Below are 19574 nucleotides of genomic sequence, written 5' to 3'. Positions count from 1 at the left end.
TTTTTTTTCGTTTCCCATATTCAGTTTTTAAGTTTTAAAATACAATTGTCATATCTTTAGACTATTATATTCATGTTTCATTTTTGAGTAAGTTGACAGAACTTTTTGTTTCATTTTGAAAATGCAAGTTATTATAAGCAAAAAATTGAAAATTTAGAAACTGTATAAAATTTTTAAATAAAATAAGGAGCTGAATTGAAGGCTGATTTGAAGGCATGATTGATTTTACTATCTCCTGGTGGGAGAAATATGTATTACAATCTAAACTGCAAATCGTAAATTTTCTTCACGATCTTCGGCCACCGAGTCATATGACTTGAGTTGTTTTTGCAGAGGGCAAGTGTGAGCTGATATTTTAAACTTAAGGGCGTTTTGCCAAGATTGAATTCATTGTGATATTTATTCATTTTTTTTCCAACTAAGAGTAAGTAAACATTTTCTTTTTTTAATATTTTGACGTAAGATTGTATTTTTTGATTTTAATGCTCTTAAGAATCTGTAGTGACCGATTTATGCATTATCAAGATATTTATGTAATTACTGTAGAATATGAACTATAAAATATTTAATTATAGATCACAATCAATCTTTATTTTTGCAATGAGTTTCCTTTTGATGTATTATATTGTGCATTTTTTCCAGTAAATAAATTCTGTGAAGATGACTAAAGGACTCCCTAAAGTAGCTGATGTGGAAAAAGAAAGCGAATATGGATTTGTTTTTTCTGTTTCAGGACCTGGTATGCTTCAGAATTTTCTCTTTTTAAATCCTGAGAAGAATGAATTATTTTTAAAACATATATTAGCTAAATACTACTTATAGTTGTGATATTTAGTGTAGTACAGTAATAACAGTAGTTCTTGATCTTAAATAATAAGTTATTCTATTATTCATTGCTATCAAATCTAAAAATAATAATTAAAATCTTGTGTAATTATTTGCTTTATTATTAGTTGCATAAGAATGATGATTAGCTTGCTATCACATGACTTAAATTATTTGATTGGATTTTAGCAAAAAATGTATCCCGTAGCATTTAAAAAAATATTTGTTTAAGATAGAATAGATAAGCAAAAGCATATTTGCCAAAAAAGTTTTATTAAAAACTATAATTTTCTTATGTGTGATCATACTTTATCCAAATTAGTATCAACTTAAATGTGATCTTGATTAAATATGTTTAAATATTGTTATGGTTATATTATTTGTTTAAATGATTTGACATAACTTCTTTAGTTATTAAATTATTTAAGTAATGGATTAAAATTTATAATATCCATAAATGTATGTGAAATATGTGCTTGCTGTAAATCTAATCAATCATTGGAAAATATTTGGACTTATTTGAGGTTATAATTTCTTCAAAATGAAAGTAAGTAATAATTAGCACATTTGTCTTTCATTTGAGCCTGATTATATATATATATATATATATATAATCTTTATTAATTTACTTTATTTTGGGTAGTATGGAGCAAAAAAAAGATTTTTTTTTTTCCCATTTGTTTTTTTGTTTTTTTTTTTTTTTTTTTTTTAAAGGGCTAGAAATTAGAATAAATTGTAAGAAAATATGGTTGCATTCTTTGTTTTTTTTTCATTTTTTTTTGTTAGCGGAAAAATATATTTGGATTCTATTATGTAATATTTCACTCAGTTTGAACGTAAATAATGCATTGGTTATTTAAAATTATATATATTGTATCACTAACATATTATTAGTATTTACAGATAATAATTATGTGTATTTAATTTAAATTAAATACTAAGTTAATGTATAAACAGAATATCTATATTTTTAAATATGCTAATGTTATTTGAAATTTATAGTGGTCACTGCTGAAAAAATGTCAGGAGCTGCTATGTACGAGTTGGTAAGGGTGGGGCATTATGAACTGGTTGGTGAAATCATTCGTTTAGAAGGTGAAATGGCAACAATTCAAGTATATGAAGAAACATGTATCCTTTATTTATATGACATTAAAATATTTTTTATTTTTTTCTAATATGTAATTTTTTAACAAGAAAAGAATAATTCAAATATATGATTCCTCTAAGTACTTTTGTATTTGTATATTTCTCTTAATGCTATAATTTAAAAAGTTGCAAAAGATACTGCTACACGAAAATTCTTTTTAAAAGAATCTATTCAGAGATATTGTATATATATTGTAAATATATATGTGCAGATCCTCAAAAATTTATGGGAAAAAAGCAATATTTTTGACAATATTTGTAAAAAGTATCAACTTTAACTGATTTTAATGCTACATAGTGTATAAGATTAAGATGTGTCTGTAACCGATTGTATAATTTGAAAACATTAAGATATTGACAATTTAGCTGTCTTACTTGTGAAAGAATCATGCATTGATAAAAAATACCACTGGCTATTTTTTATGAGATTCTTTTATCAGATCTCAAGATTATCTTGGTTCATTTTTTTTCTTCTAAATGCTGAAGATAGTGACGGATTTGTATTCTGTATTCTTGTATTTGGATTCTGTCCTCTACATAACTTAATAAAATGAAGCACGTAGACCAGTATGTGGTTCTCCAATACGAATTTTGCCCTGACAGATTGATTCCCACCCAATATCAACAATAGTATTATTACAAGCAATATCATCCAAATCTTGTGAAATTCCTAGTTCATTTAGGAAATGAACAGGTATAATACTATGCTAGATGCAATTTTATTGGTAGATTTAGAGTTCAGAGGCAAGATATCAACATAAATTGAATCGGGTTTTTTGGTGACTGAATAATTATTATCTTTTATTGTTCATTGAAATTATTTGGATTCTGTCCTGTACATAATTAAGATTTGATCTTTTCATCCAACAAAATAAGTATTAGGTAGTTTGAAACCGTGTGAATTGTTTTGTAAATCGCTTCAATTGTGTGTCTTTTTATTGGGTTAGCAACTAAGTCATTGCAGATTTTGTCAATAGTTTAGCACATCCTTTTGTTTTGTCAACATGTGCAAATAACCTAATTTATATTGTTTTTTATTGCTTGGACTTTCACCTTTAATTTAATGAAAAAATTATATCAGTTATTTAATTTTCTTTTATCCGAATTTAAAGATAAAAGAGCAAGACAAGCATTTCAGACATATTTTATTATATTATTTCCAAAAAAGCAAGAATCCATCGCATGCACGCAAGTAGTTATGTGCCGTGTATGGGAAGGAAGACTTGAAAGAAAGGCAATATTAAAACTGATTTGCCGAATTTCATTCCGGTGATTTTTCAATGAAGAATGAGCAACGATCTGGTCGCCCAGTTGAAGTTTATGAGACCCATATCAAGCCTATTGATTCATATCGTCATAGCATAACATGTGAGATTGCAGGAAAACTTGATGTATTGCACACATGCATTAAAAAAAAAATTCTGAGAACAGCTAAACTGCATCAAGAAACTGAATTTCTGGATCCCTCATAAGCTTAAGAAAATTCATTTGATGCAATGCATTAGCTTCTGTGGTTCACGATGATTTTTATCTATTCCTGAAATTACTAATTATTGGTGACCAAAAGTGGATAGTTTATGATAACGTAAATCAGAAAAGATCATGGATCAAACATGAACCCAGCCCTGACGATACCAAAAGCTGAGATTTAGCAAAAAAAAAAAAAAAAAAAAAAAAAGCTTATGCTGTCAGTTTGGTGGGATTAAAAATGAATTTTGCACTTTGAACCAAGAAATCAAACAAGTAATTCAAATGTTACATTCAACAACTCACCAAATTGAGAGACCTGTTCAAGAAAAGCAGATAGAAATGTCAATTCATAAAGATGTTGTTTTCCAGTATGATAATGCAAAGCCCCAAACATCTTTGGTCACTCTCTAAAAATTATTGGAACTATGTTGCAATATGTTGTCACATCTACCATATAGCCCAGACAATGGGCCTTCAGATTACCATTAATTTCATTTCATGCAGAACACCTTAAATGGTAAAATTTTTAATGATGGTCATGATGTAAAATCTCATTGAATTTGTTTTTTTTGTTTTTTTTTTTGTTTGCAACAAACTGAAGTTTTATGAACATGTAATTATGGCACTGCATGAAAAATGGCAAAAGGTCATCGACAAAGGCAAACATCATCTAACTGAATAAAGTTATTTTATAAGCAAAAATTTTGAATTTTTCTTCTCATTTGAAATCTACAATCACTTAGTTGACAACACAATAACTTTGTATCCATCAATGACTTTGTAAATATCTGTTTTCAATTTTCTATGTATTGATGCGTCTTCAGTGCATGGTGAAACATGCCATTGTGATCACTGTTTAATGCTATAGCTTTTATTATTTCCTCATCTGCTTTGGAGATTTCCTCTTGGCATTTATTCATCATCAATGTCTATGTTGGTTGAACACCTTCATATAATTTTATCTTATGGAGCAAGGTCAATTCTAATGGCTAAAATGGTTCCAAGAAAATTTCTCCTTGATTTTATGAACCTAACTGATGTAAGAATTCCAATGTCTTAAAACTCGGGTAATTTTTCAAACATAAAAATAAAATGGAATTATCCTTCCATTTTAGGACTGATAACAAATTACCTTTCACTCTAAGATTTCACCTATGCTCTTGTAAATGCCTGAATCGGGGCTTTTTGAACAAGGTGATTTGGTGTAAGTTCAGACTAACTTTTTTTTAAAACTCCAGCTTTCAACTTCGTTGTTCCTTTTGTGTTTAAATTTTTTTTCAAATCCATGCTTACTCCGAAGGTAGGCAAATCTCTCCTGTACAGTCAAATATTGTTAGACTTCTCACACATATTGTTTACATGAATTGAATACTCGTAGAGGTCTGTTGCTCTTATAGGAGCAGCACACTTATATAACAATCTTACAGGCAAATTTACAAAATAATTTGAAATGCATCAATCTCTTTTTATTAAGTCTAGTTTTTAATGTTTCAGTTATAAAATTTTATTATATTATGATACTTAAAATAGAGGGTAGTGATGATTTGGACAATCCTGTCATGGGAAACTGTAAAGGTTGGAACCTTACCAGTTTTTTTTTTTTTTTTGCTAATGAATTATTAACAATTGAAATATTTATTTTCTATACTGACCTCTCTAGCTAACTCAAACTTCTCATCAAAATAACATCAGAATCCAGTTTTGTATATAAGGGGTTTATTTGGCAATAGATGTCGCAGATTATGAAAGCACTATTTCTTCTAAAATACATTTTGAAGTTATTTGATTACCTCTGTGACTGTTGTATATTCTCAGAAACTGGTACAAATTTGTTTTTATAATTTACAAAAATTGGATTTTTATTGTAAATTTCGAGGGAATTGTATGCTTGAAAGGTATACTCTAAATCTAGAAATAAATTTTTTAAATGTAATAGTACTCATTGCAATTTTTAAGCATTTTTGCATTAAAGAATATGGGAGCAAAATTTAAAAATTTCTATAAATTTCTCCATTTTTAAAAAAGATTTTAATTGCCTTATGTAATTGGATGATATCAAATTTGAATAATTCTTAAATTATTTATTTACGCATCAATCACAACCTTACTTGCTCTACAGTATCTTGAAAATATAAATGTAAACCTTTTTTTTTTTTTTTTTTTTTAACTGTATATGTAAAGGGTGTAGCATCTTTAAGTCAATATCTTTAGGTTCCAATTCCAAAGAAACATACTTTTTTTTTTAATTAATGATTTTGAAAAGAAAAAATAAATCTGGAAACACAACATCAATGCTTGTATGTCATAACTGATTTAGAAGATACAATAATTAGTTGCTGAGATGAGGCATATTAAAATATGATTCTTCAAGATATTTCATTTATCTGTTCTTTGGTTTTCAGTTCAAGCAATTGAATTTTAAATATGATATATGTTACATATCTGATGGTCGTTGCTTGTATTAATATATAAATGTACATATGATAGCTAATTTATCAAAGTTTATTTTGTTTTACTTTTTGATAGCTTTGATATATTATATGATCTTGATATCCATATGATCTTGAAAATACTTATTTGGAATGTAAATGAATTGGATCAATTTAAAGGAACGGGACCATTTAAATTTAATTTTTTGAGGCATATTCTTTGAAAGTTTAAAATATTAAATTCAGAATGCATGCAAATTTCAGTAATATTAAGTATTTTCTATTTTAAAGTCTATTGTATCATTTTTTATTTGTCTCAGCCTGAAATTTTTATATAAATCAAATGTTATAATTTTTTCTAAAGGTTATTATTCTGCCCATTTTTAATATATTTTTCCAGTACACATTATAATTAATTCTTACTACATTATTTTATAAAGTTTATCTGTATAATAGTTAATATATAGATATAGCATTTAATGTATCTTTTGAAACATGATTGCATTCATATATTATAAAGAATCTTCTGTCTCATTTCTAAAAATTAGATAGAACAGTAGAGATAATTCATTAAACACGTATAAAAAAATTACAGTTTGGTTTTGTCCCTCAGAGTTAAAGGGAGAACTAAGTAATTTCCTTTTTCTGAAGTCTTGAATAATTTGAAATAGAAATGCTGTTACTGCTTACACACACACACATACTAGAAATTCTTAAACCTGGTGCTTTTTTTTTTTTTTTTTTTGCTTAAAATATATCCCAATTTGATTTTTCACATTCTCTATGCAAGTTTTAATTTAAACTTGATGGCATTTGATGCATTTCTTTTGAGCATTTGGTTTATGCTGTCATGCAAAGTTGCTAGCTCGATGTGACTCATTCAATTATTAACTTTGCCAAAAATGTTAATTATGTTCTTTTTCATTTGTTAGAAATAAGTACTTTTGATCAGATTTTTTTTAAGTCCCATTCAGGGCTGTTTTAATTTAGGATTACTTAAAAAAAGTATTACTTTTTATCTTTGAATAATAATTGGAACTCATTGAACACGTCTTATATATATAGAGTTTTATAGATGTCTTAATTTTTTCTATTTTTTTATGTTATATACTTCTGCAGTAAGATATGTTCTAATTTTTTGCTATTTTATTTTACCCTGCATCTTTTTTTTCTTCTGTATAATTGTGCATGCTATATATAAATGGATTGTTGTGAAACCTTAATTTATGATTAGCTGGTGTAACAGTTGGTGATCCAGTATTAAGAACTGGAAAACCCTTATCTGTGGAATTAGGACCTGGTATTATGGGTAGCATTTTTGATGGTATTCAGCGTCCTTTAAAAGATATTAATGAACTTACTGGTTCTATCTACATTCCTAGAGGTGTTAATATTCCTGCTTTAAGTAGGGAAGCTACCTGGGATTTCAACCCAATAACATATAAGGTAATTTTTTTATATTAATATTCTAATGCGTCTTTAGGATGTTAAAATTACTAGGTAGATGAATTACTTGCATAAGATGTATCATCTATGCTAATTAATAATTTTTCTATTTTGTATCCTTTTGTGCCATGTAAAATGTACCCAAGTACATTTTTTTTTTTTTTTTTTTTGCTTTTAATTTGCTTAAATGTTTAAAAGTAATATTTTATATTTTTAGTTTTTTTGTATCATTTCATTTTGTAACAAGATTTTTAAAGGAATCCAATTTGTTAAGTATGGCAAGATACTGTATGATGTTGTGTAATAGCAAAGTCTAATTATTTTAACATCATGGTAGAGGGTTAATAATTTATTTATAAGCAGGAAAACCCCTTGAAGATTGTTTATGAATGTAAGAATTGAGTAGTCACCACTATATGTATAAATATATATGTAAACATAATTTTTAAAGCAGAGTCATGGCCACTTTGAATTTTTAACTTCGTTTTGTTTCCATCCCCAGAGGCATGATTTTTTTTATATAAGTAGAAGTGCCGAGAACAGCACAGAATGACACAACACAAAATGAGGAAAAGCTAAAAGAGAGGGAAAGTATTTTCCTCAGTCCTTATATACTGTCAGATTTTGATAGGAATTTTCTACTCGTATCAATCATAGGGATCTTTTAAAAAGAATGTGCTTGACTGAATAGTTCTTATCCCTTCATTCCGAGTGTGGAAACTTGTTGACTTTTAGCTGATTCAGCAATTTTAAAACTCGTACTGAATTAATTAAATAGAAAAAGTGGAATGGGATCAGAAAATAAGAGAATATTTCAGAATAAAGTTAATATCGGCTAAATTAAGCTGCACAATTAGGAAATTAAGTTTAAATTAGATTTTAAAATATCATTACACACACACACACACACACACACACATATATATACATAATATGTGAAAAAAATTATGTATTAATACCAAAAAGCTTTTTCTCAAAATATCTTAACCATTAATTAAGGGTAATAAAATGATTTTCTGAATATTAAGATTTATCATAAATTGTTTTCCTAAACTTTGCAGTGTATTAATTTAAATTAGTTAATTATTTTTGGCTTGCCATTTTACATTCTTGATATTTTAAAAATTATTTAATTGTACATGATCCATTATATCTTATGTGTCTATTTCTTTTTCTGTTTATTCTTACTAGGTTTTATTAATATTTTTTATTTAATGTAAAAAGCTTTTATGTATTTTAATAATATTTTAGCTTTCCTTAATAGATGTTTTTTTTTTTTAAAGGTTGGCAGTCATATCACTGGAGGAGATATTTTTGGAATAGTTAAAGAAAATACTTTAATTAAGCACAAGATTATGCTTCCGCCCAGAGCATTAGGACGTGTTTTGTACATTGCTGAACCAGGAAGTTATACAGTTGATGTATGATGATATGTAACATTTTTTTTATAATTTTATATCTATGAAAGATTATTTTGAATTCCTTATTTTTTTTCTTCATATGTACTTTTTTTTGTTATATTAGGATATAGTGTTGGAAACAGAATTTGATGGGCAGAAATCTCAATATACAATGTTGCAAGTATGGCCTGTTAGACAACTTCGCCCTGTAACTGAAAAATTGGCTGCAAATAATCCATTATTAACTGGACAACGTGTTCTTGATGCATTGTTCCCGTAAGTCTGTTTTTCCATTAAATTAAAAGTTCTTTGATTATTTCCTTAATTGTAAAATCAAGTTAATTTATCCTATCTTGCATCTTTTAGAGGTAGATGAAATTATTGTTAAGCTTTTCAAAGTAAGTTAAATTGATGAAAAGAATTCAGTATCATACTTCAGATAGAGGAAAATACTATTGCATGTAAAAAAAATTCAAAATGATCAAATATTTAACAATTGTTCTTTTAATTATATTTTTTTTCCTAGACTGTCTAGTAATTTTATTACAGTATTTCTCTGTTGTTGACTTTATGAATGTTTTTTTGACTCAACAACTAAAACAAAATATCAGAAAAATTTATTGGTTTCTATTATATGATGAACTCTTCTTAATATTCAATTAATCAGTTATTTACTGTAACTATGACTTGTGAAAAGATATAACCCAAACCATGTATATTGTATTGGAAATCTTCATTTTCAATTAAAAAATGAAGTTTTATAAAAAATCAGTTTTTTAATAGTAATGATCGTAATAGTAAACAGGTTTATAAATGTTTAAACTTTTGCAATCAACAAAACTGATTTTCAGCATTTCAATTCAGTTGTAATGGATTGTGGACATATAATTCAATAATCTTTGTAATTTCTTTTACTATTTTTTTGTTGTGTAAATCCTATATTGCTGCTCTGATATAATAGATTGGTGAAAACACTAGTCTTATCCTCAGAATCAGCAGCACTAAAAATTTATTTTATTTGAATTGTAGATTAAGTAAATTAATTAAATTAATAAAATTTAATGTAGGTGTGTTCAAGGAGGGACTACTGCCATCCCTGGTGCTTTTGGTTGTGGAAAAACTGTCATTTCACAGTCTTTGTCAAAATTCTCTAACAGTGATGTTATTATTTATGTTGGATGTGGAGAACGTGGAAATGAAATGTCTGAAGTATTAAGAGATTTCCCTGAGGTATATTATAATTTTTTTTTAAAATCTTAATTCTCTTCTTTTTTTAAAAATTATTTAAAAGAAGAATTGTATCTTCTAAAGTCTTCTTTAAATAAAAAAAAAGAAGAGAATAAAAGCTGTATCTTCAAAGAATGTACCTATATAATAGTTTACATTAGGTTACAATTTTGAAATACTATTTTATGGATAAAAAAATGACTAATTTTGAAATGAATTTAATTTTAATTCAAAACTAGAAAAAAGTCCAATTTTCAATAGTCCAAATTTCAAGCGTTAAGTTCCATACAGAACTTGCAGTTCTGTATGGAATTTAACGCTTTTCTGACTTGCAATATTCAGATTATTATGAAATTAATATTAATAATTATAATCACATTTCAGGTAATCATTGCTCACTTTTATCCTTAGATCATTAAAAAATAATCCTTGAGTCAGTTTCTGTCACCCTTATTTGACAAGGACCATCAGATGCACATGCTGAATCGTTTTCTTCAGTGAGATAATTTTTTCAATCAAAAGCAAATTGTTTTCATATCCTTTGCTTGCTTTTACCGAAGGAAATTTTTACATCTATTTAAGGAGAAAATATTTGAGATTTGCATTTCGAATAATTCAAAATAATTCTGACTTAAATAATCTTCTTGTTTTAGTTGACTGTGGAAATTGATGGAAATGTTGAATCCATTATGAAACGTACAGCCCTTGTTGCAAATACATCTAACATGCCTGTAGCTGCTCGTGAAGCTTCTATTTACACAGGTAAATTTCAAAACATAACATGAATTATTTTTATTAATTGTAAGTATTAAATATTTTTAATTTATATATTTCTTGCTACATTAGCTTATGTTAATAAAAGATTTTATAATAATTTTTATAATTTATTTTAAATTTTGTAAAGGCATACATCTAGAAAGTTTATTTCCTTAAATAACAAGAAACAGACCTTTACATTTTGCTCATTTTTATCTTTAAACTTAAAATGGTTTGTTTCTTTTCATCTTTGATGTAAAATTTGTATGTAAACAATTGGCATCTTCTAAATGCAAATAAGGTTCTTTTCGAAGATCATGATTATTAAATTCTGGTTTCTTCTGTCATTTAAACATTTTTTTATTAGGTCTTGAAATTATTTTCTTACAGCAGCTGATCTTATTTATACTCTTTTAATAGCCTAATTGTTACAGATGTTTAATTCACCTCATCTTCTCCTCATTCTTCTCTGTAAAGAACAAATCAAATTAGAAAGGCCATTTATTAATCTATGATTTTTTTTAATACAGCATTTAAAAAAAAATGCTGTTTTTTGCTTATGTAATAGAATTTTAATATATATTGCAGCAACATATGTATATCATCTGATCTGTTGTATTGAAAGCTGATATGACATGTATTTATATGTTGCTGAATTCATGTAAACTAAAATATATAATTTTTTTTCTTAAATTCTTTATTAGGTATTACCCTGTCAGAATATTTCAGAGATATGGGTTACAATGTATCTATGATGGCTGATTCTACTTCTCGATGGGCTGAAGCTCTTAGGGAAATTTCTGGACGATTGGCTGAAATGCCTGCTGGTATGTTTTAAGTGATTTTTTTCCTCTTTACTTTCTAAACTTTTTTATGCTATGCAAATAAAATTTTGGAAGAAAACAAATACTTTTATATCAGGTAACTATTTTATTTTATAGATTCTGGATATCCTGCATATCTTGGAGCACGATTGGCTTCCTTTTATGAAAGAGCTGGAAGAGTGAAATGCTTGGGAAATCCTGAAAGGGAAGGAAGTGTTACTATAGTTGGAGCGTAAGTATTATTATTATTATTATTATTGTCACTTCTAAGTTTTTAAGTACTTGCATGTTTTAAAGCAGCTTTCTGACTGTAAAAAATATTTTCCAAAAAATTAAATTGCTTGTTCAAGAAATAGACAATAGAAATTGTTGACAACGTTATAGTATTTTTGAAAAAGGAAATATGAATTATTTTTGCAAGAGAATCAAAAGAGTTGTGATAAACTTTAAGGCTGGGCTATTTATATATCCTCCAAAATTACTTGATTACTAGAAACAAGTTCATTGAAATAATGTGTGTACTGTAAAGAGTGCTTTTTAACTTGAAGTGAATTAGGCAATCCAGCCACAAGTATTTTAATTAAAGATATATCATTAAGAGAATGAACTTATTTGTTTGTAATTAATAATCATTATGGTCATTAATTGTGAAAGATCTAGTTTTATAAAATAAATGATACAAAAATTTAATAAAGTTCATAAAAGTGCCTTTATCTTTTTGGAAATCATTAGCGTGTTTGCAGATGTCTGGCTTATGACATATGAATCAAAATGACACTTGCAGAATTCTCATTTTTTTTTTATTAATTATGTGACACTTAAATTGTGAGTTGCATTTTGTATACAAAAATGTACAACATATGCTGCTTTGCATTTTATTTTTTTGCAAATATGGATGGCATTTTATGTTTTGTTTCATCAGGTAGACAAGCATATCAAGTCTTGTTCCATCAAGTAGAATGAGAAATGCCCATATGCTGCATCCCACATACCTCTTTGTGGGAAATGTGGATTGAAAGGAAATGATGCTTATGTATTTTTATTAGCCATCTTACATTTTAATTTCTGCCATTTCAAGACAGTTGTAGAATTACATCATACCTTTGTTATGTTTTAATTAAAAATCTTCATTAAATAACCATCCTACAATTAAATTGGACATGATTGTAAATATTGTTATAGAATTTGATTATAATCGAATTTATTTATTTTCTATTATAATCTTTTTTGGAGTTATTGCTGAAAATTTCATTATATTTAAAATTAAATAAATCTAAAATAAACAATACAATTTTAAAATAAAATCTACAAGAATCAAAGTTTTATCTCTCACAAAGTTCACCTGTTATCTATAATTCTGATAGTCTGCTTTTAAAGCACCATAGAGAGATGCATGCATTTATTTTTATTAGAAAAATATCCTAATGAAAAATTCATATCCTTAAAAAATATAAAGTTTTTCATGTTGTTAAATACTTTAAAAATTTTTTAACAAACTTTAAATAAAAAATTTTTTTGACATCCTTGTTCAAGTGTGGAACCATGTGCTTTATGAAGTAATAGGTTAAACTAGCAATTTGAACTCTGTCTATTTAGGGAAATCATTGCTTTTTAATTGATGCAACATGATATCAGCCTGAAAAAGAATTTATTAAATAACATAGACCATTATATAATAATTTTTTTTGTGTTGCATAAAATTAAAAACGAATTTGTCAAGATCAATTCTAAAATTTTTCTTTTTGAATATTAGTGTATCTCCTCCTGGTGGTGATTTCTCAGATCCCGTAACATCAGCTACACTGGGTATTGTTCAAGTGTTTTGGGGCTTAGACAAGAAATTAGCTCAAAGAAAACACTTTCCCTCTATAAATTGGTTGATCTCATACAGTAAATATGTTAGAGCCTTAGATGAATTCTATGACAAAAATTTCCAAGACTTTGTTCCTCTCCGAACGAAAGTAAGTTCTTTTTATATTAAATGCATTTGGGAAAATAATAGCATGAAATATTTTTCTAAAAGGCAATTTGTGGAGCATGCATATAAAAACTATTTATTAAAATTAAGGGATAAGGTCTTTGCTACCTGTGGAATATTTAAAAATTACTTGTAAAAGATTCTGTTAACTTGCAATAATTTTACTAACCAAATTTAAATACGTTTTTGCAATGAACTTTCTATGAATCTAAAATCAATAAACTGATACTAATGTGCTTTCAAATAAATATTTATGAATCTGTAAATGTTTTTTTAGAACAGCTACCAAATTTTTTTCAGAATATTGATAATTTATATTAAAATTTTTGGTTTCAATATTTCAAGAATATATTTTAGTTTTGCTTCATATTATATGTATTCTATTTTAATAGTATCATTTAATGTCAATTTTAATGGTTTCTAGTGTCAACAAATCTTGCAAGAAGAAGAAGATTTATCGGAAATTGTACAACTTGTAGGCAAAGTAAGTTAGCTTGTTTCTTCTATTTTCTGTTATTGGGTTTTATTTGAATTTTCAATTTGATTCTTTTATTGCATCTCTATTGTAATGAATTATTCTTATACAGAGTTAATGAAGTAAAAGTAATGATATTTTTTTTTTTTTTTTTTTTTTTTTTTTTTGCCATTAAATGAAAACATTTTGCTTGAAACTTCACATTTTTAGATGGAAACAGTAATAAAGTTTAGCTTCTTTTCATAGTTGGTGATATCACTGACTTTATAAAATTGCCACAAATAAAATTTTGATTTGAAGTTGTCATACTGAACTGTATCTAGAAGTATTTAGAAGTTACTGACATAGCTTGGTGAATTTATAAGCTAATTTGTAATAGTTATTTGAAGAATTGGAGTTGTGTTTGTGCAAAGTTGAGAAAAAAAATGAAAGGATAAAATATTTGATATAATTTTTTGCGATTTTGATGTACTAACATTTGAAGTTGAATTTGAAATTTCAGTTCAGTTCAATTTTGAATTTCATTTAGAGTAAAATAGCAAATTTCATTATAGCATTTATCTTGTATAATGGTGGTATTTTATTAATGAGGAGTTGTTAAAAGGGAAATTTATATTTTGTTAAATATTCTTAATAAAACTGAATATAAATTATAATTTAGTTTTATTTGCATATTTAATTATACATATCATATTTAGTATGAAAATATATTTTATTTTAGTATAGTCAAATATTTAAGCTTTTCTTAGATTTGAAAAATTATTATATAGGAATGAAAATATTTAATTCTTTCTAAAGTTCTGATTCTTCCACAGAATCTGCAGTTTTTTAAAATTACCTTTTAGTTTTTTTTTCTGCTTTTTATTTATTTTTTGCAATTTACTACACACATACTAAAAAGAATCTTCCCACAAAATTTGTATTTGCGGAAGGGGAAAGGGACTAAAAACCTTTCCACTTGGATGTATTCAAGAAATTCAAAGTAAATAAATAAATACTGATAGCATATATTGAATGTTTATAAACATTGTAGCCGAAGAAGTCATTCGATAATTTGCTATTACACTTTGCATAAGCAATTAATCCTGTTTATTGGAAACATTCTCTTTGACATTATTGATAGGTCTTCCTGGTCTGGGGACTGATGCCATTAGTTTTGTAGAAAAGATGTACTAATGATTTTTGAGGTACACAGATATCATGCTATCAGTTTTCAGCAACCACAGCAAGAAGGAGCCAGTAGATAATTAGTGGATGGAATTCGCAAATTCCTTTCATTAGTATCAGAAAAGGAATGTGCCATGGTCGCCTGTTTTCATGGGTCTAAAGTTGAGTCGAGTTTTAGGATCTTGAATTTGATCATGATCCTGATCCTTTTATTTGAAACAAATGGACTAAGTGTGGAGTCATTTAATGCCATTCAGAATGTGGAAAATGAGCTTATGTCCCAAAAGAAATCTGCAGTTATAAATTGTATAAAATTAATGTATATAAAGAAGGATTATTTTAAAGATTAAGTGGGTAAAGATCTCTGTAAAAACATGAATTTAGCAGAAAAGAAGTACTTAATCAAACAATTATGACAAGCATTTAAGTCCAAGGTAAAAGGAAACCATAAAAGAAAATACCTGACAAACTTACAAAATTGCAGAGAGTCTCAAAATTTCTTCCTTACACACCTGAAACTTATTCAAAATGAAGCTGCTTTTTGTACCAATGTAACTGATACTCAAAACAAACTATGCGACTCCATTTGAGTCATACCCCCCCCCCCCAAAAAAAAAAGTCTGAAATATGTTACAAGAACCATGGAGCATTAAAGAAATATTTATTAAAATATATTAGGCATATTTACAATAAAATACTAGCTTTCCTTTCATATTTGTTGTCTTATGTAGTTCCATGTCGAATTTTTGAATTTCCTCTTTTTTTTCTTTTTAGTCAATCATATCCTTGATGCTAAAATATTAATATATAATATGCACAAGAATTTCAAAAATGATCAATTAATTTATATAACTTATTACTTTTTGCATGGAGTTCTGAATTCTTAATAAAGTTTCATCATTATAAATTATCTTTTGCATAAATAAAAAATTAAATTTATTTTCATTGCAGGCGTCCTTAGCAGAAACTGATAAAATAACATTGGAGGTTGCAAGACTTCTTAAAGATGATTTCTTGCAACAGAATGGTTACACTCCTTATGACAAATTCTGTCCATTTTATAAAACAGTAGGAATGATGAGGAATATGATGGCTTTCTATGATCTGGCCATGAATGCTGTGCAGTCAACAGCACAAAGTGAAAACAGAATAACCTGGGCTGTTATCAGGGAAGCAATGGACAGCGTTCTTTATGAACTGAGCAGTATGAAGTTTATGGTATGACTGTTATATTTTTGTTTTCTTTAAACTTAATTCTAGTAATTTTTGGTAAATCTTCTAAATAAGCGTTATATTTTTGTAAGCAGAATAAAAATGATACAGCTTCCTTTCCCACTATTTATTTTAAGTTTGATTCTTAAATTTTCAAAGATTTGATTTGTAATTAAATTTTCAGAGTATCATAATATAAATCTAAAACTGAAGCTTTTTTAGATAAGCATTAAATTTTTCAATTAGACTGTATAAAAATTATAGTAAATACAAATATCACATTATAGGGATTTTTTTTTCTTTTTAAAATAAGGTTGCAGCATAGTAATAATAAAATAAAATATTATTTTATATAATTTCTCATTTCTATGTGTGAAAAATTTTATGCATTAATGACTTAAGGATCAATTGCAAGCCCCCCCCCCCAAATTCATTTTCTTTTGCTAAATATAAATGTAAAAAAAAAAAAAAAACTGTGTGCATAGCAATACATTGCTAGTCTTTTATTTATAGTAACATAATGCACTTATTATTTCATTATAGATTTTTAAGTATTTAAAGTATTCTAATAAAACATTTTATATAGTTTGGGAATAAAATTTAATGTACTTGTATTGAACTAATTTTATTGAACAGTGTTTAAATTATTTGTTTTCTTCCAGGATCCAGTTAAATTAGGAGAAAAAGAAATCAAACGATCATTTGAAGAGCTTCACGAAAACATGCAGCAAGCATTCCGTAACTTAGAAGATTGAAGTTGTTTCTAATTTATCTGTGTTTAGCTAGAATTATACTAGTCAAGATATTATGAAGTACATTCCGTTGAATATGAATGTATGGCAGATTTTTCATATGGGAACTTTTGTTGTATTATACGGACCATTGCCTTGTGATTTGTTGTGTTGTGTGTCAGTTTAGATAAACATTTGATCCTACTTGTAAAATATATGGTGTTAGCTGTGTCTAGAAAATAAATTTGTTTTTGAAGGTGGTATATTTTTTTTTTCCTAAGAAAACATAAATGTGGGTATTCAATAGCTTAAAATGCATTATTAGCTCAATTTTATATGATTTGCTCATCTATTTTTTATTGAAATTAATTCAAAATACTTAATTTATTTTATTACTGTTTGTGCACTATTTTCATTAAAAAATTATCTTTTTGCAACATTTGCAATTGTTTTTCACAGCACTGATTATTCTATTTTAATTTAAAAATTCTGGCAGTATATATTGAGATCTGATTTAGTAATAAAAGTGAGAATGCCTTTTTTCAATTTTTAAAAGGATTTTTTTGTTATTAATCTCTAATAGTTGAAAATCTGTTTGAAATGCATCAGAAATATATTTTCATATTGTTATATTTGATTTATCATAGAATTTGTCGATGTTCATTAAGAGCAAAGAACAATTGTGTGTTTTGGTATATTTTAAGCTTTTTATAAAATAGTGTTAAGTTTTATATAATTTTATATTTCAGGTACGTCAAAGTAATTTTTTTGTTGAACTTTTATGCACCTTTAATTTCAAATTAATCCTTTCTTTTTATGTCTCTAGGCAACTATTGGTGATGTAATTTAAGGCCTTAATAAATGATTCCTTTGTTATTATTGTGAAAAAATTTAGATAAGTTGTTCCCTGATTTTATTATGAACAAAAATTATTAGAATGTTTTATTGCACAATCCTGTTCTATGGAGATGAATGCTCATTTCTTTGTCATCTATGTACAAAATTCTGAGCCTCATTTCTTTATTGGGCTGCAGCTGCAGTTATTTTACAACATAATGTTTTTAAACTCATGTTTTATATTTTTCTGATCATATATCATAAGTGTTTAACTGTTGTAAACTGAAAATTTTCTTCTTGTTGAATAGAGATGAGAAAATAATTTATTGAATGCAGTTATGCTGCTGCCTATGTAATTTGACAAATATCATGAAATAAAAGTGCATTATAATAGAACTTTGTGTATGTATTGTCTTGAAATTGTGTGATATTTACAAATTTGTAGATGTGTACTTTGATATTAGAATGCCTTATCCAAAAGAATTCAAAGCTTTTTACTTCAAAGAAGAACAGCCCACCCCATAAGCTGCAGATTTTCGTTCACATTTTTCACATAAATGAGAATAAGATAATTATTCCTGAAATTCAGAAATGGTGTCAGGATATTGTTCATTAAACTTTTCTTTATTAATGATTTAAATCTTTTGAAGCCAAATATCCTCTCGCTGGTGTGGTATAGAAATTAGGATAGAGGTGGCATTTCAGGTGTCATCTTCATCATCTGACCACAATTTAAAATTACAAGATCCATCCCAAAATAGCCATAGCATTGCTTTAAAATATGGGATATTGATATAACTGAACTACTTACTAATGATATAGAATCTATACTAACAAGCTTTCCCTTCTGTGTAAGGATTATTATCATAGTTAATCATAAGAATTTTACTTCCCTTTTGTATCGAGTCCATATCCTTTAATTACCCTGTCTATAATTTAATTCATTGATTGATGACTATCTAGTATCTAAATATTCTTAACATGATGATCCTTGAATGCCTAAAGGAAGATTTTCTATATTCCAATCATTCAAAGCGTTAATATTTTCATCCCATTGTATCACTGCATATGTGATGATTAGGTTATTACTAATGAGTTAAGACTGGAATAAGTCAGTCTACTGACTAATTGAGAGAAGAATCATAGTAATGAATGACCGGAACAAAAGGGAAGACTAGAATAATTGCTGGTTGTCAGTTGAGAAATGATTCTTATTAAAAGTGAATAAATTGAAAAGAGAGAAACATTCTATTTAACCTTCTTTAAAAGAAAGTATTAGAGATATCACTTATTTTAAATTTTGACTATTAAGTTAGTTTTTTCTACCTGGTTTTTTCCTTTGCATTTGATTTAGAATAGTTCTTCACTTCTGATTTTATTCATTTTTTAAATTTATTTTTGTTGTAAAGTGAAGTCAATGATTGAATTGCAGTTAATTCTGCATTGCATTTTGAATATTTGTGGGGGACATTTAATTGAAAATTTTATTTTATTTATTTATTTTGACTAAAAATTGCTTCATGAAGTCTTTAAGTTAGAATAAATGCATTAAAAACTGGTTATAAAATAGTGATTTATCATTTATATTACAAGTGAATTGATCCAAAATTATTATTTTGTCAGATGTTATTGTGAATTTCGATGCCTA

The 19574-nt window shown here is 26.8% G+C and overlaps 1 protein-coding gene across 1 annotated transcript; it reads left to right on the top strand.

The window, feature by feature from the left end:
- Nucleotides 1-269: 269 nt before the first annotated feature.
- LOC129968593 (V-type proton ATPase catalytic subunit A) lies at nucleotides 270-18322 on the top strand. The gene is made up of 14 exons (XM_056082649.1): nucleotides 270-424; nucleotides 643-739; nucleotides 1828-1956; nucleotides 7108-7319; nucleotides 8603-8740; nucleotides 8844-8995; nucleotides 9787-9949; nucleotides 10600-10708; nucleotides 11407-11529; nucleotides 11644-11758; nucleotides 13280-13487; nucleotides 13929-13988; nucleotides 16098-16364; nucleotides 17021-18322. Exons 2-14 carry the CDS (start codon nucleotides 661-663, stop codon nucleotides 17111-17113), a joined length of 1848 nt encoding a protein of 615 aa, XP_055938624.1. The 5' UTR covers nucleotides 270-424; nucleotides 643-660; the 3' UTR covers nucleotides 17114-18322.
- The last annotated feature ends 1252 nt before the right edge of the window (nucleotides 18323-19574 follow it).

Source organism: Argiope bruennichi, chromosome 5 (genome assembly GCF_947563725.1).
Source record: "Argiope bruennichi chromosome 5, qqArgBrue1.1, whole genome shotgun sequence".
Lineage (NCBI taxonomy): Eukaryota > Metazoa > Arthropoda > Arachnida > Araneae > Araneidae > Argiope > Argiope bruennichi.
Note: the sequence above shows the minus strand (reverse complement) of the source record. Positions and strands in the feature narration are given on the sequence as shown.